General features: G+C 37.2%; 1 protein-coding gene and 7 non-coding genes across 9 annotated transcripts; 7 read left to right on the forward strand and 1 right to left on the reverse strand.

Annotated features, from left to right (window-relative positions):
• The first annotated feature begins 3,220 nt into the window (after nucleotides 1-3,220).
• Nucleotides 3,221-3,366, forward strand: LOC137709582 (U4 spliceosomal RNA). The gene has a single exon (XR_011064876.1). It is a non-coding gene; the product is annotated as a U4 spliceosomal RNA (small nuclear RNA).
• Nucleotides 3,367-7,768: 4,402 nt separating this feature from the next.
• On the forward strand, nucleotides 7,769-7,964 carry LOC137709580 (U2 spliceosomal RNA). The gene has a single exon (XR_011064874.1). It is a non-coding gene; the product is annotated as a U2 spliceosomal RNA (small nuclear RNA).
• A 1,661-nt stretch (nucleotides 7,965-9,625) lies between these two features.
• Nucleotides 9,626-9,821, forward strand: LOC137709578 (U2 spliceosomal RNA). The gene has a single exon (XR_011064872.1). It is a non-coding gene; the product is annotated as a U2 spliceosomal RNA (small nuclear RNA).
• Nucleotides 9,822-14,865: 5,044 nt separating this feature from the next.
• LOC137709581 (U4 spliceosomal RNA) lies at nucleotides 14,866-15,018 on the forward strand. Its single transcript, XR_011064875.1, has one exon. It is a non-coding gene; the product is annotated as a U4 spliceosomal RNA (small nuclear RNA).
• Nucleotides 15,019-17,018: 2,000 nt separating this feature from the next.
• On the reverse strand, nucleotides 17,019-23,681 carry LOC137708786 (pentatricopeptide repeat-containing protein At2g41080). 2 transcript variants are annotated; one of them, XR_011064832.1, is made up of 3 exons: nucleotides 21,341-23,681; nucleotides 19,475-19,659; nucleotides 17,019-18,049 (listed from the first exon to the last, which is right to left on the reverse strand). XR_011064832.1 is itself a non-coding variant. In XM_068447937.1 (2 exons), the coding sequence occupies exon 1, from the start codon at nucleotides 23,360-23,362 to the stop codon at nucleotides 21,356-21,358; it is 2,007 nt and encodes a 668-aa protein (XP_068304038.1). In that variant the 5' UTR covers nucleotides 23,363-23,681; the 3' UTR covers nucleotides 19,243-19,659; nucleotides 21,341-21,355. The 2 variants fall into 2 exon arrangements, 1 of the variants encoding a protein (XP_068304038.1); XM_068447937.1 differs by lacking the exon at nucleotides 17,019-18,049 and having other exon boundaries at nucleotides 19,243-19,659.
• On the forward strand, nucleotides 17,103-17,298 carry LOC137709579 (U2 spliceosomal RNA). Its single transcript, XR_011064873.1, has one exon. It is a non-coding gene; the product is annotated as a U2 spliceosomal RNA (small nuclear RNA).
• LOC137709576 (U2 spliceosomal RNA) lies at nucleotides 18,859-19,054 on the forward strand. The gene has a single exon (XR_011064870.1). It is a non-coding gene; the product is annotated as a U2 spliceosomal RNA (small nuclear RNA).
• On the forward strand, nucleotides 20,484-20,679 carry LOC137709577 (U2 spliceosomal RNA). The gene has a single exon (XR_011064871.1). It is a non-coding gene; the product is annotated as a U2 spliceosomal RNA (small nuclear RNA).
• Nucleotides 23,682-24,088: the final 407 nt, after the last annotated feature.

Here is a 24,088-nt window from a genome sequence, read left to right on the forward strand (position 1 = left end):
TTATGATTTCTATCAAGAGAGAGGGTCTTTTTCGGATCTACTTTGTAGGAATTATAGGGATTTTCATATCCTAACCGTTCATCGTACATTATGCGGTTAGTTTTAGTAATATATTATTTGTGTTTAACTTAAAATAAAAAAAATTCAAATGATTTATGACCGCACAATACACGATGATTGGTTAAGATGTAGGGATCACTAGAATCCTCACAAAGTGGATCCAGATAAGATCCAATTCCCAATTGGATAGGGTTTTTTTGGATTTGAAAGAAAAGATACTTACATTTAAATTCAATCATCAATTCAAACTGAAATTAATTATCAACCAAGATTTCTATATTCAATTTTGGAAAAAATCGAAAATAAAAAATGAATGGTTATCAAATGGCCTTGGTTATAGAATAGATCATGAAGGTTGAACGACTCTACAAACATGAAATGAGGTATATATGAGGACGCACCTAAAACCACCGTCACTCTAGTCTAACTTACAAACTATTAGTCACTTAGTATTATGATCTAATGACATTTCTCTTAACTTACAAAATATTTATCTTCACTTGTAAGTGAAAGGTCTTAGGTTTGATTCTCACCAAAGTTAAATTTGAACCATATTATTACGAATTATTGTGAGACTAAACTCTCACTCCCTTAATGTAAATAATATCGTTTTTTTTAAAATAACTTACAAACCATTGACACCATCCTCCTGATTATGTTCTTATAAAAGATCCACTCGTAAACCCGCCCAATAAAATCCTGCTGGACCGGCCGACCAAAGCCCAAAGCTATGAACATATCTTTCTCACACAAAAAGCAACAACTTGCCCAACTGATGTGATATTTTGTAGCAACTTTTAACGAATGTTGCAGATCCATCGAAACGGAGAAAGTATAACGACGTTGATGGATACTACAATAGTGCCACAAATGCAAGCCTAATTCTTTAAGGGGTAATTTGCTTAAGGTTGCGAAAAAAAAAAAAAAAAAATCAGCTGGTGGTTTTGCTTCGGCAGTCCACCATTCTGACGGCAAGAAAGACTTACAAAAACACTTCAGCCTCCTCTTAGCCACTATCAAATTATTCACCACCTTCAGAAATCGAACTCAAAATGTGTCATGTGGAATATTGATCTTAGTTGGAGGAATGATTATGTACATGTAAAGAGCTAAGAAATGATTTTGGAGGAATAATTTTGCAAACCTTAGTTGGAGGAATGATTTTGCAACCTTCAGCACCTTCAAAGGGTTGGACCATTCTAGAGGTATTATTTGCAACTAAGGATAACTAAGATTGCCTCCATTAGGGTTTGCATTTTACATTAATTGATTGCTAGGATGTGTAAAGTCATGGCGTTGTAGAACAACGTTCACATGAATAACATACATAAAGATGTGGAACTAGGATTTTGTTAAGGGAACTTTAACTAAAAGCTTCCAGTACTGTTGATTTTAACGAAAATCATCCTTATCGTTAAAACTCAAAGTTTTCAAGTTTTTTTTATTAGTTTTTTTTTTTATCAAAGACTCAAAGGGAAGGTGGAGTAATGAACAAATAATACGCTTGGCCTAGTTGTTTGGAGTAGGTAGTAAAGCATGAAAATTTCTTACAAAGTGGTTGCAAATAAATTTCTTACAAAGTGGGCGCAAATGCCCACAATAGGACTTGTACATGCCCCCAGGTGAATTTATACATTTTAGATAGAGAGTGTCCGCAAGTCGTCAGAATGGTTGTTTGTAAGCAATTGGCCACTGACAATCAATAAGCATGGTTGTTGGTAGGCAGCATCGTCTAAAACGATGTACTAAGGATAGGTCAGCAAGTCGTAAGCTTATTGAATGGATAACCTGAATTGAGAATGACATTAAATTTAGAATTGTGATTATCTTACAACAACTTTACAAACTAGGCATATCGGTGATTGCGATAGTAGTGTAACTGAATTGACTTAAATTAAAATTCAAGGTATTTTTCTTCATTTGGAAGTAAGAGGTCTTAGGTTCGAGTCTCATGAATAACGAATTCAATATCAAATTAAACTGCCTATTGTATAGCTTTGTTGAACTTACCCTTTCTTTAATATAAAAATATCGATGTACTAAATTTTATATCGATGTACTATAAACAAATAATTCAAAGGGCAAACAAGATCATACAATTTTAAGCCAGGAATGGATTGTTCTGGGGAAAGGAATATCGTTACGAGTTTGGACCCAAATAGGTGCCTTTATTTGCCTTCACTGGCTTTCACTGGACTGAACTAAGTATTAGTTCAATCCCGTGTTTGTTAGGCGTCGAGACTAGTTTTAATGAGAGTAGAAGGAACTCAGCCCAGGCTAAAGGCTTCTCTAGCCGGTCTTAGAGAGACCCCCAAATATTGAGCGGACTGCTAATCCGCTTCTCCCCTTCCTGCTTCGTCCCTCTTATCAACGACTGTAGACTTCCCCATCTCCCAGAAAACCCAAAAGAGCAAGTCTGCAATTACCCTCAGCCACCCACCTCCCAAACCAGCAGCCACCTCCAAAGCTAACAACTATCTCTTTCTTCGCTCTCTATCGATGGAATCCGACGCATAACCCAAAAATAAAACCCACCGACTTCCAAACACAAACACCAGAAGAGGAAGATGAAGAAAGTAACCTTCCTAATTAGTCCAGCCGTCCAAGCCGTCGTCCAATTTGTCCCGGAACACCCAGAAAAAACCCACCTAAGTGGCCCATTTCTCATCTGGGTTCAACCCCACCAAGAACCCATACCCCAATTCGACCAAAACCAAAATCTTTGAATTGATTTGTTGTGCCTTCTAGAGTTTGTTAGAGAGAGATAGATATTCTAGACAAAAATGGTGAAACTGGGAGAAGGGAGGGAGAGAGTGGCGGAGGAAAATAGGTTTTGTGAGAGATGATTCTAGAAATAAAAAAATATTGGCCGTAGATGATTTCATAAAATAATAAAACAAATAAAATTATAATTTATTAATTATCTTGCTTTTTAGTCCGACAGTACACCAAACGCTTCATTAAGTTAGTTCAGTTTAGTCTAGTCTAAGCCAATCCAACTTAGTCCCTGAAGCTAATCCAGTCCGAGATAGTCCGGTGCAACAAACGATAGGCTGTGGAAGAGGCTTCGGGCAGCTGCTTCGTGTCCCACATCGATAGGCTATGGGATTGCCACGCGGTGAAGAGCCCTTAATAGGACGCAAAAATAATCTGGAAAAGCATCTTTGCACTTGCGGCAATGACGTAGCTAATGAGATTCTAACCGAGACGTGTCTATTGTTGGTTGAAAACTATTTCCAAATCCCTTCTTATGCCTTGATTTAGTCTTGTGTTTTTGAGAAATTCTTGAAAGCTTTCTCTTCAGAGTGAGCTCTACAATATCTAGTTCTAAATTTTATCATATTCTTTTCGATAGGATTCTTTTTTGATTCTTTTGGTGAGAATTTTAAGAATTTGTAAATCGTATTTATTTATTATATATTGTGCAACTTAAAATGATTTTTGATCGCACGATATAGTGGACAATGTCATGTATTCTCCTCATATTTCATACAGAAAAACTATAAAATATTTCCATAATTTATTTGAAAACAAAATAAAATTGTGCATGGTGTGGGCCACTGTTTTTGTCTAAGTGCTCATTGGGTTTCGTCATTGTGTGTTGGATTAATCAATTGCTAGGTTGCTTCCGCATGGCTAATCCTTGCATTAATCAAAGTTCTGGCTCTATAAGAAGGGTGGTGGACCGGATGGAATGGCTCGACCGGATAGAATGGCTCATTAGGTTATGAATTTAGGATTTGTAATGTTAGGATTGGAAGGAATAGGTTGAGATATTTGGCAGCAAACACGTCAATTAGATTAGGATTAGAAGGGAGGGGTTAAGATACTTGTCTAGTGTTTGTTGTGAACAAATCAAAGAAAAGTCATCCAACATCAACGATCTCAACATATCCCAGCAAGCATGACATTCTACCAACAAGCATAATCTGCAATGAGATTGCAACTACAATCACGACCCAGTAAAGATCAAGCATCAAACCATAACGATCGCGATCCACAACTAAAGTCAAGCACCAATCTGTGATGTTATTTAGGCGCATTCAAACAATGGTTAGGACTTATTGCCTACACAACTAGATATGTGGCAACTACAAATTTATGTGTGTAATGCTAAAAGTTAGGATGAATAACTTGTGTCTTTATGCCTTTTTTTGGTAGAGGCCAGATTAAATAGGATAAGCGCAATTAAATTTAACATGAATTATGTTTGTTGTTTGGTAGAGTTAGTAGATCATGAGTTTAATATGGATCTCATAGCGAATAGAAAGAACTAAATCCCTAAAAGAAGGTCCCCCGTCCCTTCAACCCCAACCATCTGAAAATTTTGAACTACAATCCATAAACAATACATCAAGTAAAAAATATGGTGATTCTTCAAACTAAATTTGCTTCACACCAAGAGACAAACCAATCTATCCAGCTGATAAGCGCACTCATTTACTTGACAACATTTACAACATCTAAAATGTACTCGCCGGTAGTACGAATTTAAAAGAGAAATATAACTTTATGTATAAAAATGTGAATTTCACGAAAATTGAAAGTAGTAAAATAAAAATAATTCTATTTTTAAATGACTATGCAAGACTTTCATTTTCCGACGTGGACAAACCAACTAGTTATCACCAGAACCAAAAGGACACCAACAGAAACACAAACAGCAATTAAACCTATATATTCAAACGGTAATGGTTGGAAAACATGTACATATATGTATATAATCCTCTTTAATTATTCAAGAAGAACAATTCCAAACCTATCGACATGAAGTTCAACAGTGACTATTAACTAGTACTGATCGCAATTCTGCGGCAAAATCATTTGGAAATGTTTTAAAAATAACTGAAAACATTTTTGGTGAAAATATTTTTAGAACAAATTCTTAGAAAACATTTATGTGACATCCCGTCCCGAAATTATTTAAAACGCACGTGTGAAATGACCCTTTTACCCCTAGCTTGTGTTCGTTATGTTGTTTGGTGGTTTGTGTAGTGTTGGCAAGTGTTGGGCCACACACACACACACACTGTCACTCTCCTTCTCCTTCTGTCTTTTCCCTCTCTCTCTCTCTCTCTCCCGAGTCCTCTTTCCTTCCTCTTCCTTCTGAAAACGTACGGACACACACCAAGAACCATCAAACCTTAACAGATCGAGGGAACCAACTACACCTTCGAACTCGTGAGGCTGAGAAGAACACAGTCGTACCATTTTCAGGTAAGAACTTCACCGTTTTCACGTCGTTTTCACGAAGACAGTTTGGGGTACTATTCATGCAAAAATTATTCATCACGTTTTTGGGATTTTGAAGCTCGTGGGTAGCTTGGTGGAGTCCCAAGGAGCCTCGGAGTGCTTCGTTTGACGGAAGTGGACGTCGGAATCACCTGGTTTGAAGTTGGCTGGTTTTTTGAGTTTGGAGACAGGTATGATCCCGTGATTTTTAGGCTTTAAAAGTGGTCTAACGTTGTTCTACTAGTCTAGGGCTTCAATTTGGTTCAAGAAATGTGAAAAATGGTGGAGAAACAAGTGAGAAAACGTAGGTTGCAGGTTTTTCCAGTTTCCGGCGACGTCGCCGGAGGTTCGCCGGGGAAGGTGACGGAATATTCCGTCAAATCTGACGGAATATTCCTGATGCCGTTGACGGAATCCGTTAGAACTAACGGAATATTCCTCACGGCGTCAGTTGACGCCGTCAGCGTGCCAGGCACGTGCCTGCGCGTGGCCGGCGCGTGGGGGCGCGTGCGGCGGAGAAGTTATTACGAGAAGTTGGTTATGTGCTTTAAAATTAACGTTTTTATAATTGTTTCGCGTATAGGTGATACGTACCCCGAGGACGAGCGTGGTCACTCGAGGCAGGGGGGCTACGACCCTTCCACTTACCAGTGAATGGGTTTTTGGTTTTCCGTATATACCTATATACATTTATATTCCCAAAAATTGATTAAAAGGGTTATTTGTTTTATGCCATGCACCATATTATTATCGTTTATGCATCATTACATGCATTAGTAGTGGCATACATATATATATGCGTATTTGGTGTTGTGGACGCACAGGTAAGTGCCAGGTAAGTGGTATTCATGTTTATATTCAGTAGTAGTTTGAGATGCTTAGAGAGCTCATAACCTGCACCCCCGGTGTTAGTGCTCCCGCCCAGAGTAGGGCACAGTCCTTCACGTGATGTTCACCTCCCGCACCACACGCTCAGCTTGGATCCAAGTTAGGTGCACAGTCCTGTCGTACAGACCACATTAGGTGGTTCCGACTCGTAGGTGACCCGCGATTATTCGCACAGCCTTCACGTGATCGTAGCACTAGAGCGTACATATGTATTACACCCAGGCCTGTCGTACAGACCACTTTAGGTGGTTCCGACTCGTGGGCAGGTTCAGTTATTGAGTTTTGAGATTTGAGCTCTACATGCAGCCGTACAGGTCACGTTAGGTGACTCCGGCTGCCAGATTATATATTATTGATATGATTTATACCTGAGCACTTGCATTTCCATTATGAGATTCTGACATGGCATATTCTTGAGCATGATTGGCATATCTATACATACGTACATATGTTATTTTTTGGGAAGTATACAGGTTTTACGGCGAGGGGTTAGATTGTGTTTTACTAAATGGTTTTAGAAAAGTTTTGTTTTTGCCCACTCACGCTTTTGTTTTGCGCCCCTCCAGGTTCTAGTTGCTTAGCAGTTTCGGTGGTTTCCCAGAGGGTTCTCCCGGCTTTTCTGACAGACACTCACCAGCGTAGGGTCACCTTCGGGTGTACTTTTGTCGCATCTTTTCTTTTGGACTGCTGTAGACTTGCTCTGAACTTGTGTCTCACTTACGCTAGCACTTGTTTTAGTACTTTGTATGCTAGTTTTTAATTATTCGTACTTTTATATTACTATCTTATTAGCTTCCGCACGTGCACATGGTTACGTCACCTCTGTGTGACGGCCAGCACGCCCTGATCTCGGTCGGGGTGTGTCATATAAGTAAATCCTGAAAAAGTACTTGAAGTGCTTCTTACGGGAACCACTCCAGTGTGTTTGAAACCCAAATTTTTTTTTTCTCTAAAAGCATTTTTAGTGATTTTAGAGGCACTTCCAAACAAGTTCCAAAAAACAAAAACATTAGAATTGAAATTTTCGGATTTGGATCCTCTCCGAAGCAACTAGTCGGGATCCTACTGACCAGTGTTAGTGGACCGTTAGATTTTTTTACCAACGGCTACAAACAGAGAACCCTCTAAAAGTTATAATAATTGTAGCCGTTGGATAAAAATCCAATTGTCCACTAACACTGGTCAGGATCTTCTGACCAGTTGTCTCGGAGAGGATCCAAATCCGAAATTTTCATCCAAGAGAAGAGAGCTCTGTGGTTTTGACAAGAAAACGTATTATTTTCTTTCAATTCTCATCCTTTCGAGTTTAAAAAGACTCTCAATTGGTTCAAACTTCAAACTTGAGCTGACAACTCCCCTTGATTTGAACACAGATTCAAATCTTCCTCCTGTCCTCCAATTTGGTCTGTTTTAATTCCACAAAGAATAAAATAATTGTAAAAGTAAGGGCAGTGGGCACCAAGACTAAAAACAACAACGACAAAGTGATAGGCATACTGCATACAGGTTTTATATCCCACATCCGCTGGTGGAAGAAGTACGTTAGTGAAGTCGCATATAAAAACACAAGCCAAACTTGAAGAAAAGCATACCTTTCTCGGCCTTTTGGCTAAGATCAAGTGTAGTATCTGTTCTTATCAGTTTAATATCTGATACGTGGGCCAATGGTTCACACGATATTAAATTAATTTTTTTAGGGAGAGAGTCTACTACAATAGCTTGCTATTGGGGCTCTCGAGTGTCGCTCAAGCGTTGCACTATAGCATGGGCCTGGCGCATCCCACCAAATCTAGTTAGAATTTTCGAGCCTTCACTCTTCAATGGTCCAATATGTTAAGAAGTAGAACGGTTTTGAGTCTTTTTTGGAGAATTACAATGGTTGTGGCTCATAGTTTTGGGAGCATCTCCAGTTGTCTTTTATCCCTCAAATCCATTCAATATTTCACACAAATCACAAGCTATCTATCATAAAGTCACTTCTAACACTTAAAATGTCTGAGAAAGTGAGGAGGGGTATCATATTAGAGCATCTCCAATAGGAGACTCGATAATAAGGTCTCCACCATTGTTAAGGACCTCTTTAGGACTCAACAAGTATATTCGAGTCTCTAACAAAATATTTACTTCAATGAAGGAGTCCCTACAGTTGAATCCCCAAACAAATATAAAAAGGAAAGAAAAAAAAAAGATTGGGAGTTTGAAAAGTATCTCTTTGATCTACAACAATAAAAAAGAGAAAAACATAAGAAACAATCTAAGTTGTTGATTTTAACAGAGTAAAAAAAAAAAAGGTAAATAACAAGTGCGTTGTAGGGCATGCATTGGAAGCCTTATGTCCTGAAATATGAGGTTTATACGGTGGTAGGAACTCACCCTTGCCCTGACCTCTCTTTCGTCGCCCTGACCTCTCTTTCGTCACCTCCGGCCACCAGCTTGAGAGTTCGGTGGCATGTTTCTCCCATTCCGGCAAGAAATCCAGGGGATCCGCTCATTCGGGTCAGGACTTGGCTCTCACCACTTATAATTATCTTGGACAACCCAAAAACATTTCAACAATTTTGTGGGAGCTCATTCGGGTCAGCACATATCTTTAAATGACTATGCAAGACTTTCATTTTCCGACGTGGACAAATCAACTAGTTATCACCAGAACCATAAGGACACCAACACAAACACAAACAGCAATTAAACCTATACGTTCATACGGTAATGGTTGGAAAACACATACATATATGAATATAATCCTCTTTAATTATTCAAGAAGAACAATTCCAAACCTATCGACATGAAGTTCAACAGTGACTAGTAACTAGTACTGATCGCCATTCTGCGGCAAACTCATTTGAAAGTGCTTTAAAAATAACTAAAAAGGTTTTTGGTGAAAATATTTTTAGAACCAATTATTAGTAAAAATACAAGTAAATCCTAGAAAATCACTTAAAGTGCTTCTTGGAGGAAACACATAACTAGTGCTTCTTACAGGAAGCACTTCAAGTGTGTTTGAAACCCAAATTTTTTTTTCTCTAAAAGCATTTTTAGTCATTTTAAAGGCACCAAACTAGTCCCGAAAAGCAAAAACTTTAGGATTGAAATTTTCATCCAAGAGAAGAGAGCTCTGTGGTTTTACACGAAAATGTATTATTTTCTTTCAATCCTCATCCCTTCGAGTTTAAAAAGACTCTCAATTGGTTCAAACTTGAGCTGACAACTCCCTTTGATTTGAACACAGTTTCAAATCTTCCTCTTGTCCTCCAATTTGTTCTGTTTTAATTCCACAAAGAATAAAATAATTGTAAAATTAAGGGCAGTGGGCACTAAGACTTAAAACAACAAAGACAAAAGTGATAGACATACCGCATACAGGTTTTATATCCCACATCCGCTGGTGGAAGAAATACTTTAGTGAAGTGGCATATAAAAACACAAGCCAAACTTGAAGAAAAGCATACCTTTCTCGGCCTTTTGGCTAAGATCAAGTGTAGTATCTGTTCTTATCAGTTTAATATCTGATACGTGGACCAATGGTTCACACGATATTAAATTAATTTTTTTAGGGAGAGAGTTTATAACAATAGCTTGCTATTGAGACTCTCGAGTGTTGCCCAAGCGTTGCATTATAGCATGGGCCTGGCGCATCCCACCAAATCTAGTTAGAATTTTCGAGCTTTCACTCTTAATGGTCCAATATGTGGCTCCTTAACAGTAATCGCTTAACAAGTAGAACGGTTTTGAGTTTTTATTTTTTATTTTTTGGAGATTACAATGGTTGAGGCTAAAACACTAGTTTTGGGAGCTTCTCCAGTTGTCTTTCATCCCTCAAATCCCTTCAATATTTCACACAAATCACAAGCTATCTATCATTTAAATAGATAGCTTGTGATTTGTGTGAAATATTGAAGGATAGCTTGTGATTTGTGTGAAATATTGAAGGGATTTGTGTGACACAAATCCCTTATTAAAATGTTTAAAATGTCACTTATTACATTTAAAATGTGCATCTCCAATGCGAGGCTCAATAATAGGGTCTTCACAATTGTTAAGGACCTCATTAGGACTCAACAAGTATATTCGAGTCTCTAACAAAATATTTACTTCAATGAAGGAGTCCCTACACTTGAATCCCCAAACAAATATAAAAAGGAAAAAAAAAAGATTGGGAGTTTGAAAAGTAGCTCTTCGATCTCCAACAATAATTTTGAAGAATATTCCCTTTGCTTGCTGCCAATCTACTTCTTTTTCCTTTAACCAAAGTTTTCAAATTTGAATTTTATAAATGGCGATTTTGTAACCAAAATGAAATTCTAAGGTAAAACTACATTAAAGTAAAAGGTTTTTGAAAGGTTTTGAAATGGAAAAGAAAAAAAAGAAGAGGGACTGCTTTTCTGATTGCCCGAAATCTAGCAGGAGAATAAAAAGCCCAAAGACATTAAAATTCTCTAATAAAAACCCTAAACCTCAAACGTGTCGGAACACGTTTGGTATTATGTTATAATACAAATAGTTAAATTTTATTTTCAAGTGTCTAATTAATTGTGTCACTCAATGCTACGGTTTAGTGATATTCCTATTCACTTGGAAGTAAAATGTCTTAGGTTTGAATCTTTTGTATGACGAATTCAATCTAAATTAAGTTGCTTATTGTGTGGCTTAGTCGAATTCCCAATCTCCTCAGTATAAAAATATCAATAAACTCAACAAAAAAAATCTAATTAATTGTATTATTATATTTAATATATTAAACTATGTTCTCGTAAAACTAAAATTTTTAACCAAAAAGAGTCTTCATCTCTTTCTCCTCAGCTTCCCACTTTCTGGAGGGAGTGTGACCATCCATATGACTAGCGAGTGTGACCTTAAAAATTGACAAAATAGAAATGAAAATTATTAGTGATGCCATAATAGAGAGAAATAATGATATATTCTGCTTTTATGATTTCCAATCAGATAGAGTATCTTTGGGTTCAACGCAAACATTCAAGTACGATCAAACATTATTTGTAAATTTGAACGTAAATCATGATATATTCTGTGCGTTATGATTTCTAACAAGAGAGAGAATCCTCTTCAGATTCACTTTTTGAGGATTATAAGAATCTTCATATCTTAGTCGTTCATCGTATATCGTGCGGTTAGTTTTCATCATATACTATTTGTGTTTAATTTTAAATAAAAAAATCAAATAATTTTTTACCGCACGATACACGATGAATGATTAAGATGTGAGGATCCCTAAGATCCTCACAAAGTGGATCCATATAGGATCCAATTCCCAACTGGATAGGGTTTTTTTTGGATTTGAAGGAAAATATACTTACATTTAAATTCAATCATCAATTCGAACTGAAATTAATTATCAAACAAGATATCAATATTCAATTTTGGAAAAAACCGAAAACAAAAAACGAATGGTTATCAAACGGCCTTGGTTATAGACTAGATCAAGAAGGTTGAACGACTCTCCAAACATTTCCGAAATGAGGTGTATATGAGGACACACCTAAAACCACCATTACTTTACTCTAACTTACGAACTATTAGTCACTTAGTATTATGGTCTAATGACATTTATCTTCACTTACAAAACTTTTATCTTCACTTGTAAGTAAGAGATCTTAGGTTTGATTCTCACCAAAGTCAAATTTGAACCATATTATTATGAATTATTGTGAGGCTAAGCTCTCACTCCCTTAATATAAATAATATCATTTGTTAAAAAATAACTTACAAACCATTGACACCGTCCTCTTGATTATGTTCTTCTAAAAGATCCACTCGTAAACCAGCCCAATAAAATCCTGCTAGACCGGCCGACCAAGGCCCAAGGCTATCAAAATATCTTTCTCACAAAAAGCAACTACTTGCCCAACTGATGTGATATTTCTCTTTACTTACAAAACATTTATTTTGTGTGATATTTCTCACACAAAATAAAATTATTAGTCACTTAGTATTATGGTCTAATGACATTTCTCTTTACTTACAAAACATTTATTTTCACTTGTAAGTAAGAGGTATTGAGTTTGATTCTCACCAAAATCAAATTTGAATCACATTATTACTAGTTATTGTGAGGCTAAGCTCTCACTCCCTAATGTAAATAATATCATTTGTTAAAAAAAAGGGTAAAGTACAAAAAACTACCTCAACTATTGGTGTTACGACACTTTCATACCTCATCTTTTAAAATTGACAATGTCATACCTTATCTTTAGAATTTATGCTAATGTTATACCTTCCGTTAGCTTGGCCGTTTATTTCTCAGTTAAATGCTGACGTGCCTTGATTCGGGACCCATTTTTTTATTAAAAAATTATTAAAAAAAATCATTTAATAATTTTTAAATATTAAAATAATAAAGAAAAGTAAAAAAATTAATTTAAAAATTAAAAAAAAAAACCCTCACGTCCCCTTTCCCCACCCCCTTCTCTCTCTTCTCCCCCATCTTCATCTTCTTCCCCTTCCAGCGCCCTTCTTGCAACCTAGAAAAAAGAAGAAGAAGAAAAAAAACCAATTTATCTTCCCCTCCCCCACCCCACTCGTGATTTTCCCCGACCCCCCTTCCTTTCTTCCCCCCTCCTGTCTTCCCTAAACCTGCCTCACCCTCGCACCCACTACCTGCAACCCAAAAAAAAAACCCGGGAAAAAACCCAAATCATGTTGAGGTGGAATCGGGAAACCTTCGTGATGGGGTGGGAGTGATGGATTTGGGGTTGGCAGGGGGTTGGGTTTGTTGGGGGAGGGGGACGAACTGCGTTTGGTTTGGTTTTTTTTTTTTTTTTTTAACTTCTTCCTGTTCTTCTTTCTAGATTGTGTTTTTTTTTTTTTTTTTTTTTTTTTTTTTTTTTGTTGAATATTAAGTAGGAAGATGAAAATGGGGAGAAGAGAGAGGGGGGAAGGGACGAAGTGAGGACTTTTTTAAAAAAAAATATTAAATATCTTTTTTTTTTTTTAGTTTTTAATAATATATATTTTTTAAATAGAAAATGGGCTCCGAATCAAGCCACGTCAGCATTTAACTGAGAAATAAATGGTTAAGCTAACAGAAGGTATAACATTGGCACAAATTCTAAAGATGAGGTATGACATCGTCAATTTTAAAGGATGAGTTATGAAAGTGTCGTGACACCAATAGTTGAGGTAGTTTTTCGTACTTTATCCAAAAAAAAACTTACAAACCATTTACACCATAATCTTGAATATGTTCTTATAAAAGATCCACTCGTAAACCAGCTCAATAAAATCCTGCTGGACCGGCCAACCAAGGCCCAAGGCTATGAACATATCTTTCTCACACAAAATACGACTACTTGCCCAACTGATGTGATATTTTATAGTTAACGAATGTTGCAAATTCATCGAGACGAAGAAAGTACAATGGCGTTGCTGGATACTACAATCGTGTCACAAATGCAAGCCTAATTCTTTAAAGGGGTAATTTGCTTAAGGTTGTCAAAAATAAAATAAAAAAATCAATTGATGGCTTCACTTCAGCAGTCCACCATTCCGGCGGTATGAAAGATTCACAAGGACACTTCAGCCTCCTCTTAGCCACTATCGAATTATTCACCACCTTTAGAAATCGAACTTAAAATGTGTCATGTGAAATATTGACCTTAGTTGAAGGAATGATTGTGTACATGTAAAAGAGCTAAGAAATGATTTTGGAGGAATAATTTTGCAAACCTTAGTTGGAGGAATGATTTTGCAACTAAGGATAACTAAGATTGCCTCCATTAGTTTGCATTTTACATAAATAATACTCTTGGCCTAGTTAGTTGTTTAGAGTAGGTAGTAAAGCGTGAAAATTTCTTACAAAGCGGGTGCAAATAAATTTCTTACAAAGTGGGCGCAAATGCCCACAATAGGACTTATATATGTCCGCAGGTGAATTTATACGTTTTAGATAGATATTGTCCGGCTTATCATGTTCAAGCAATCGGCCACTGACAACAAATAAGAATGGTTGTTGGTAGGTAACACCGCTTAAAACGCTCTAGGTTGGCAAGTCGTAAGTCTACTGAATGGATAATCTGAATTGATGTTTCAATGACGTTAAATTCAGAATTGTGGTATTCTTACAACAATTTTACAAACTAGGCATATCGATGATTGAGATAGTAGTGAACTGAATTGATTTAAATTAAAATTTAAAGTATTTCTCTTCACTTGGAAATAAGAGGTCTTAGGTTCGAATCTCGTGAATAATGAATTCAATATCAAATTATGCTATCCATTGTATGGCTTTGCTGAACTCTTTCTCTCCTTAGTATAAAAATATCGATGTAGTAAAAGAAAAAAATTCAAAGGGCAAAGAAGATCATAAAATTTTAGAAAGGTTTAACAAAACACTTCCGGTACTGTTTATTTTTAACGAAAAATCATATTTATACTTTTTCATGGTACTATTCACTATACCTTTAAAAAATACTTTTCATTAAAATAGAAGTTTTTTTTTTTGAATTTTTCATTAGTTTTTTTTAAATTTTATCAAAGCTTGGAATGGATTGTTCTAGGGAAAAGAATACCGTTACGTGTTTGTACCCAAATAAGGATTTTACTGGATTGTTCTTGCTTTGGGAAATGAAAAAGGCTTCGGGCAGCTACTTCGTGTCCCACATCGATAGGCTGTGGGATTGCCACGCGGTGAAGAGCATTTAAAAGGACGCGAAAATTAACAAGAAAAGCATCTTTGCGCTTGGGGCAATGACGCAGTTAATGAGGTTCTAACTGAGACGCGTCTATTGCTGGTTGAAAACTATTTCCAAACCCCCTCTTAGGTCTTGATTCAGTCTTGTGCCTTTGAGAATTTCTGGAAGAGCTTTCTCTTTGGAGTGAGCTCTACAATATCTAGTTCTAAATTTTATTATATTCTTTGTAATATGACTGTCTCTTGATTCTTTTGGTGAGAATTTTAGAAATTTGTAAGTTGTTTTTGTCTGTGTAGTTAGTTTTTGTCAAGGATAATTTATGTGTATTTTTAAATGAAAATATTTAAAATAATTTTTGATCATACGATGTATGATGAATGGACACGATTTATAAATTCTCCTCATATTCTTTTGGGTTGTATTCATAATTCATGCAGAAAAACTATAAAATATTTCCAAAATTTATTTGAAAACAAAATAAAATTGTGCATGGTGTGGGCCACTGTTTTCGTCTAAGTGCTCATTGGGTTTCGTCAGTGTGTGTTGGATTAATCAACTGCCAGGTTGCTTCCGCATGGCTAATCCTTACATTAATCGAAGCTCTGGCTCTATAATAAGAGTGGTGGACCGGATAGAATGGCTCATTAGGTTATGAATTTAGGATTTGTTATGTTAGGATTGGAAGGAATAGGTTGAGATATTTGGCAGCAAACATGTCAATTAGATTAGGATTAGAAGGGATAGGTTGAGATACTTGTCTAGTGTTTGGTGTAAACAAATCAAAGAAATGTCGTCCAACAACAACAATCTCAACATATCCCAGCAACTAAGGTCAAGTATCAATCCGTGATGTTATTTAGGTGCATTCAAACAATGGTTAGGACTTATTGCCTACGCAACTAGATATGTTGCAGCTACAAATTTAAATGTGTAATGCTAAAAGTTAGGATGAATAACTTGTGTCTTTATGCCTTTTTTTGGTAGAGGCCAGATTAAATAGGATAAGTGCAGTAAATTTAACATGAATTATGTTTGTTGTTTGGTAGAGTTAAGTATATCATGAGTTTGATATGGATCTCATAGCGAATAGAAAGAGCCAAACCCCTAAAAGAAGGTCCTCCGTCCCTTCAAACCCAACCATTTGGAATTTTTGAACTACAATCCATAAACAATACATCAACTAAAAAATTTGGTGGTTCTTCGAACTAAATTTGCTTCACACCAAGAGACAAACCAAATCTATCCAACTGATAAACGCACTTGTTTGCTTGACAACATTTACAATTTGAATTGACTCACCTCTAAAATGTACTCGCTGGTAGTATGAATTTGGAAGAGAAACGTAACTTTATGTATGGAAGTGTGAATTTCACGATACTTGAGAGTAGTAAAGTAAAAATAATCCTATTTTTAAATGACTATGCAAGACTTTCATTTTCCGACATGGACAAATCAACTAGTTATCACCAGAACCATAAGGACACCAATACAAACACAAACAGCAATTAAACCTATATATTCATATGGTAATGGTTGGAAAACATATACATATATATATGTATATAATCCTCTTTAATTATTCAAGAAGAACAATTCCAAACCTATCGACATGAAGTTCAACAGTGACTGGTAACTAGTACTGATCGCAATTCCGCGGCGAACTCATTTGGAAATGCTTTAAAAATAAATGGAAGCGCTTTTGGTGAAAATATTTTTATAACCAATTCTAAGTAAAAATACAAGTAAATCCTGGAAAAGCACTTGAAGTGCTTCCTGAAAGAAACACATAACTGGTGCTTCTTACGGGAAGCACTTCAAGTGTGTTTGAAACTCAAAAACATTGTCTCTAAAAGTGTTTTTAGTTATTTTAAAGGCATTTCCGAACAAGTTCCGAAAAGAAAAAACTTTAGAGTTGAAATTTTCATGCAAGAGAAGAGAATGCTCTATGGTTTTACAAGAAAATGTATTATTTTCTTTCAATACTCATCCTTTCGAGTTTAAAAAGACTCTCAATTGGTTCAAAACTTGAGCTGACAACTCCCTTTGATTTGAACACAGTTTCAAATCTTCCTCTTGTCCGCCAATTTGGTCTGTTTTAATTCCACAAAGAATAAAATAATTGTAGAATTAAGGGCAGTGGGCACCAAGACTTAAAACAACAAAGACAAAAGTGATAGGCATACTGCATACAGGTTTTATATCCCACATCCGCTGGTGGAAGAAGTACGTTAGTAAAGTGGCATATAAAAACACAAGCCAAACTTGAAGAAAAGCATACCTTTCTCGGCCTTTTGGCTAAGATCAAGTGTAGTATCTGTTCTTATCAGTTTAATATCTGATATGTGGATCAATGGTTCACATGATATTAAATTAATTTCTTTAGGGAGAGAGTTCACCACAATAGCTTGCTATTGGGGCTCTCGAGCGTTGCCCAAGCGTTGCACTACAGCATGGGCCTGACGCATCCCACCAAATCTAGTTAGAATTTTTGTGCTTACACTCTTCAATTCTCCAATATGTCAAGAAGTAGAACGGCTTTGAGTTATTTTGGAGATTACAATGGTTGTGGCTAAAACATAGTTTTGGGAGCATCTCCTGTTGTCTTTTATCCCTCAAATCCATTCAATATTTCACACAAATCACAAGCTATCTATCATAAAGTCACATCTAACACTTAAAATGTCTGAGAAAGTGAGGAGGGGTGTCATATTAGAGCATCTCCAATGGGAGACTCGATAATAGGGTATTCACCACTATTGTTAAGAACCTCTTTAGGACATCTCCAATGGGAGACTAGATAACAAGTGCGTTGTGGGGCATGCATTGTCGCTGCGCTTTGCAGCTTCAGCATTAACGTGGGTTCAAGCCCACTTTCTCCGATTCTTCAAACTGGGTACACCATTTATGAGTCCTTATCTGCATCCTTACATTTGAGGATTTTTATAGGAATTCCGGCTGAGTCTCTATTCTTTACTATACTTTAGGGACTTCTTTTCCGGCCCATTGGAAGCCTTATGTCCCTAAATATGAGGTTTATACGGTGGTAGGAGCTCACCCTTGCCCTGACCTCTCTTTCGTCACTTCCGGCCACCAGCTTGAGAGTTCGGTGGCATGTTTCTCCCATTCCGGCAAGAAATCGAGGGGATCCGCTCATTCGGGTCAGCACTCTATCTTGGACAACCCAAAAACATTTCAACAATTTTGTGGGAGCTCGATCATAACTGCAACCCATTTTTACAAAATCGATTAGACAACCCAATTTTCCAAAAGTTTTAAGTATCGAACTATTCCATGATGTGTTAAGAAAAAGATATTAACAAATGGATGAATGCATATTTAAAAAAAAAAAAAAAAAAAGAAGAGATGTATATGATATGCAAACTACTACTCTGCCGACCCAAAAGCGTGAATACGAGTAGAGAAAAAAAAAAAAAAGGGGTCTTTCCTCAAATTTTTTTATGGTATTTAGAGCCAGGTTATGTACATGAGCAACATATATATTTTATAGCAACATGCGAGTAACATGACTCCGATACCATGATAGAAGCCATTTTTAAACGACTACGCAAAACTTTCATTCTTCGATGTGGGACAATTTAGCTCATTGTAACTATAACCATAAAGATGACAAGACAAATACAAACGATAATTAAACACAACCCGAACACTTTCCCAACTTTATGGGAGATTCTGTCAAGATTCCAGGGTTGAGCTAGCAACCCACTACTATTTACACCGATAGTGTTCCAATTATATCAAGTCAGGTCAGAATTTCATTCATAATTTTATATCTAGTAATATGGAGATACAACTCTTGTAGGACAAGGAAACAAAACTCCTAATCTAATAAAAAATACAATCCTATAAAGACATAAAATAAATACATTCATATTTTAATTTCACTCACTCATCTCAATATATGACTTTTATAAGTGATAGGCATACATGTTTTATGTACCATATCGACCACTGGGGACAAGTATGTTTCTGAAGTGGCCTATATAAACACAAGCCAAAGTTGGTATAAATCATACCTTTCTCGGCCTTTTGGCTAAGATCAAGTGTAGTATCTGTTCTTATCAGTTTAATATCTGATACGTGGGCCAATGGTCCACACGATATTAAATTAATTTTTTTAGGGAGAGAGTCCATTACAATAGCTTGCTATTGGGGCTCTCAAGCGTCGCCCAAGCGTTGCAATATAGCATGGGCCCGGCGCATCCCACCAAACATAGTTTAAACTTATACAAAGACCCATTAGCCCCACCAGTAAATGAAGGATGGAGGGAGAACTAAAACCCCTAGATACTATTGCAATGACCGATACAAATGCAAACCCTGACACTAAGGATTTCTCGTTGTACTGGACTCGGGTTATGTATATTTTAAGGCATTCCAATCCGTGCACACACTATGGCTCTGCCTTTTGTAACAGAATGCTGGATGCAGTTAGACAGAGATAGAGGTCAAGACTTATAGTTAAACCTTCCATCTCCGAAAAATATATGAATACTTATCCTAGAACGTTTGAGCAAACTAAAGAAACAAAGTGCTCTTAGCTGAAGAAAAAGGACCTATTGACGCAACACCAAATCCTCAGATTAATCTAATATAAATATGAGGTTTATACGGTGGTAGGAACTCACCCTTGCCCTGACCTCTCTTTCGTCACCTCCGGCCACCAGCTTGAGAGTTCGGTGGCATGTTTCTCCCATTCCGGCCATAAATCCAGGGGATCCGCTCATTCGGGTCAGCACTTGGCTCTCACCACTTATAATTATCTTGGACAACCCAAAAACATTTCAACAATTTTGTGGGAGCTCGATCATAACTGCAACCCATTTTTACAAAATCGATTAGATAACCCAATTTTCCAAAAGTTTAAGTATCGAACTATTCCATGATGTGTTAAGAAAAACATAATACAAATGGATGAACGCGTATATTTTAAAAAATAAAATAAAATAAAAGGAGATTGGGGGGGGGGGGGGGGTATATGATATGCAAACTACTACTCTGCCGACGCAAAAGCGTGAATACAACAAGTAGATAAAAAAAAAGGGCCTTTCCTCAAAAAAAATATATGGTATCTAGAGCTAGGTTATACACATGAGCAACATATATATTTTATAGCAACATGCGAATAACATGACTCTGATATCATGATAGAAGTCAATTTTAAACGACTACGCAAAACTTTCATTCTCCAATGTGGGACAATTCAGCTCATTGTAACTACAACCATAAAGATGACAAGACAAATACAAATGATAATTAAACACAACCCGAACATTGTCCCAACTTTATGGGAGATTCTGTCAAGATTCCAGGGTTGAACTAGCAACCCACTACTATTCACACCGATAGTGTCCCAATTATATCAAGTCAGGTCAGAATTTCATTCACAATTTTATATCTAGTAATATGGAGATACAACTCTTGTAGGACAAGGAAACAAAACTCCTAATCTAATAAAAAATACAATCCTATAAAGACATAACATAAATACATTCATATTTTAATTTCACTCACTCAACTCAATATATGACTTTTATAAGTGATAGGCATACATGTTTTATGTACCATATCGACCACTGGGGACAAGTATGTTTCTGAAGTGGCCTATATAAACACAAGCCAAAGTTGAGATAAAGCATACCTTTCTCGGCCTTTTGGCTAAGATCAAGTGTAGTATCTGTTCTTATCAGTTTAATATTTGATACGTGGGCCAATGGTCCACATGATATTAAATTAATTTTTTTAGGGAGAGAGTCCACTACAATAGCTTGCTATTGGGGCTCTCAAGCGTCGCCCAAGCGTTGCACTATAGCATGGGCCTGGCGCATCCCACCAAACTTAGTTTAAACTTATACAAACCCATTAGTCCCAATCGACCTTGCAAGATTAAAATGGCGAACACAGAACTAAAGCTTCCACTGCCTATTTCTTTCTTGAAACCTTCTGTTGCAACTTGCAACTCAAGCATATGAAATCCAGTGCGATGTAGAATGTATGACAAAGGTGGAGTGTTGCCTCAGGACGAGAATTCTAAGAACTCACTCAACATTTGGTTCCTTGGCAACACAAAGAATATGAAACCAGTAAATGGAGGACAGAGGGAAAACTAAAACCACTAGATACTATTGCAATGACCGATACAAATACAAACCCTGACACTAAGGATTTTTCGTTGTATTGGACTCGGGTTATGTATATTAAACACCATGATTTATTTAAGGCATTCCAATCCGTGCGCACACTATGGCTTTGCCTCTTGTAACAGAATGTTGGATGCAGTTAGACAGAGTTAGAGGTCAAGACTTATAGTTAAACATTCTATCTCCGAAAAATATATGAATACTTATCCTAGAACGTTTGAGAAAACTAACGAAACAAAGTGATGTTAGCTGAAGAAAAAGGAACTATTGACGCAACACCAAATCCTCAGATTAATCTGTCATAAAATGAAAGGAATATTCGAAACATTTAGAAATCAGATGAAGAACACTTACTTGTATAACCTTCCTTTACCAGTAATCTCCACAAGAACATTTCCCATCTTTAAAGTGATGAAATCTACTAGCATCACGTACAATAATCTCTCGGTTTTTTATTAGAGATATGTACTTAATAGCAACATGACAATCAGTGCAAACGCGCAAATTCTTCATCACCCTTACTGGTACACCCTCAGGAGTGTTCATTAAGGCGAAAGCAATCGCCAACTTCTCACTATGGTGTGCCAAGTTATATTCTTTCTCCTCGTTATCCATATCATGCAAAACAGAGCCGATATCAGGCACATAACCATGCAACTTCAACTCTGATGTTAGCTCTTTAAGATACAAATCAATCTCTCTAGATTGGGGGTGCGATTTATCACCGATGCAGAACTGGTGAACTTGATTTTTAATTTCCAGCCAGCTTATACCTGGCTCCTTCTTGACCTTTCTATCTCTCATCGTTTTTCTCATCTCAGAAACATCATGCCACCTTCGAGCTAAAGCATGGATGTTCGAGAGTAGCACATAGGATGCCGAGTCCTGTGGATCTTGCCTAATAACTTCTTCAGCAATCCTTCTTGCCATGTCTGCGTTCTTGTGGATTTTACATGCAGATAACAAAGTTTTCCAAATGATAGCATCTGCTTTAACAGGAATTGATCGTATCATTGCCTCGGCTTCCTCCAAACAGCCAGATCGGCCAAGCAGGTCAACCACACATGTATAGTGTTCTAATTTAGGATGTAGTCCATACTTTTCGACCATAGAGTTGAAGAACTCAAGTCCTTTGTCCTTCAACCCGCAATGACTGCACGCATAAAGCAAACTCAAGAAAGTAACATCATTTGCCTCCAATTCTTCCTGCTTCATCTCCTCAAACAGCTTAATGGCATTCTCTCCTTGTCCATGAAACCCATAGGCAGAAATCATAGAACTCCACGTTACAGCATCTCCACCTTCACTTTCCATGAAAGCTTTCAGAGAATCATCAAGACACCCGCATCTCGAATACATGCTAATTAACGAACTAATCACCGCAACAACTGTGCTAGCCCCAGCTTTAATTGCTTCAGCATGAATTTGCTGACCCTGTCCAAGTGTTGCCAATTCCGCACACGAACTAATAACACTAACAAAAGTGACCTGATCAGGCCTGAAACCAGCAATTTTCATCAAGTTATACTGATCCAGCACTCCCTCGAGATGCCCGTTTTGAGCTTTTCCCGCAATAATAGTATTCCAAGCAACCACACTACGAATTGGCATCGATGTAATCACTTTTTCTCCTTCCACCAAACTACCCGACTTCATATACATATGAGCCAAAGAGCTCCCAACGACCAAATTAAACTCAAACCCGCATTTCATCACGTAAGCGTGAACCTGACGCCCGGCACACAATGTTCTCAAACCAGCACAACCCCTCAGAACACTGCCCAAAGTGTACTCGTCGGGCAAAAACCCAAACTCGTGCATCTCAGAAAACAGACCCAGCCCCTCTTCGTTAAATTCAAACTGCGTCAACCCGGTGACCATGGCATTCCACGTAGCCACATTTCTCTCAGGCATTTCATCAAACAGCTTCTGGGCACTTTCCAAATCACCCTTCTGCACGTACCCATTGATCAAAATGTTGCAAGACATTGTGTTTCTCCTGGGGAGATGACCAAACAAGGTTAAAGCGGCATCCAAGTCTCCGACTTTGGAGTACAAGTTGAGGAGGTGATTGGATACGAACTTGTCTGCGGAACACCCAGATGTGACAATCAAAGAATGGAGCTGTTTTGCTAAAGAGAGGGACTCGCTGGGGATGCATGCTTTGAGGAGGTGTGAGAAGAGAGATGGGTCTGACCATATCTGAGATTTGAACCCCTCAAATGCTTGTTTGATGTGTCCTTTGGAGCAGAGGTTTGTGAATTGTTCTGTGGCGGCGGCGGGGGTGGTCGAGCCTCCGACAACTTTGGAGGTGGCGGAGGACAGAAAGCGTGGGGATGGAATGTTGAGTAGGGAGTAGAAAGACGACTTGCCCATACATCTGGTTCGCCGTGGCGTGTTCTGTTGAAAACGAGCAAGGAATTTTTATGTTACTAACTTACCATGTGGGGGTGCCCTTGTGTAAAATTTGAATTTAGTTTGGTTCGTTGTCAGGTCTACTTCGAAGTTGGCACTGCCCCTTATCAAAGAGTATCCTCCTGCTCACTATATTGCAGGTTCTGTGTGAAGAATTTCTCACACGCCAATTCGCTTTAAGTGTTTGGCTTTTTCATCATGCATGGAGTTGTCTTGACTTTGAAGTGCCGTCGCAATTTTTGAGTGTGGGGGTGGATGATTTCAAAAGTCGGATGCCTTTTTTTTTGCTTATTCTTTGACATGTTTCGCCCTCAAATCTACCAATACGACTATAACTAGTTTGGCCAAGTTGGCTTATTCTTTGACATGTCTCGCCCTTAAATCTTCAATGTCCAATTTGATATTTCTATTATTTTCTGAATTTTATAATAAAATCGCTATCATTTCGTCACAAAGAATTTAATAATCGTTTCTCCTTCTATTCTTTCCTTTTATTTTTTCTAAACTATTATAACATGTATGAATAGTAATATCATCAAACTGTTTTTTGTTGGTGTCAGACTATGATGTACACATACAAGCTCTAATTTTATGTGAAAATTATTCTGCCCATGTCTTAATGATTTTTTTTTTCTTTTTTTTTGACAAAAGATAGCGATAATAGTTGAAAAGTGTTAGTTGTTAGGG

Source organism: Pyrus communis, chromosome 11, assembly GCF_963583255.1.
Source record: "Pyrus communis chromosome 11, drPyrComm1.1, whole genome shotgun sequence".
NCBI lineage: Eukaryota > Viridiplantae > Streptophyta > Magnoliopsida > Rosales > Rosaceae > Pyrus > Pyrus communis.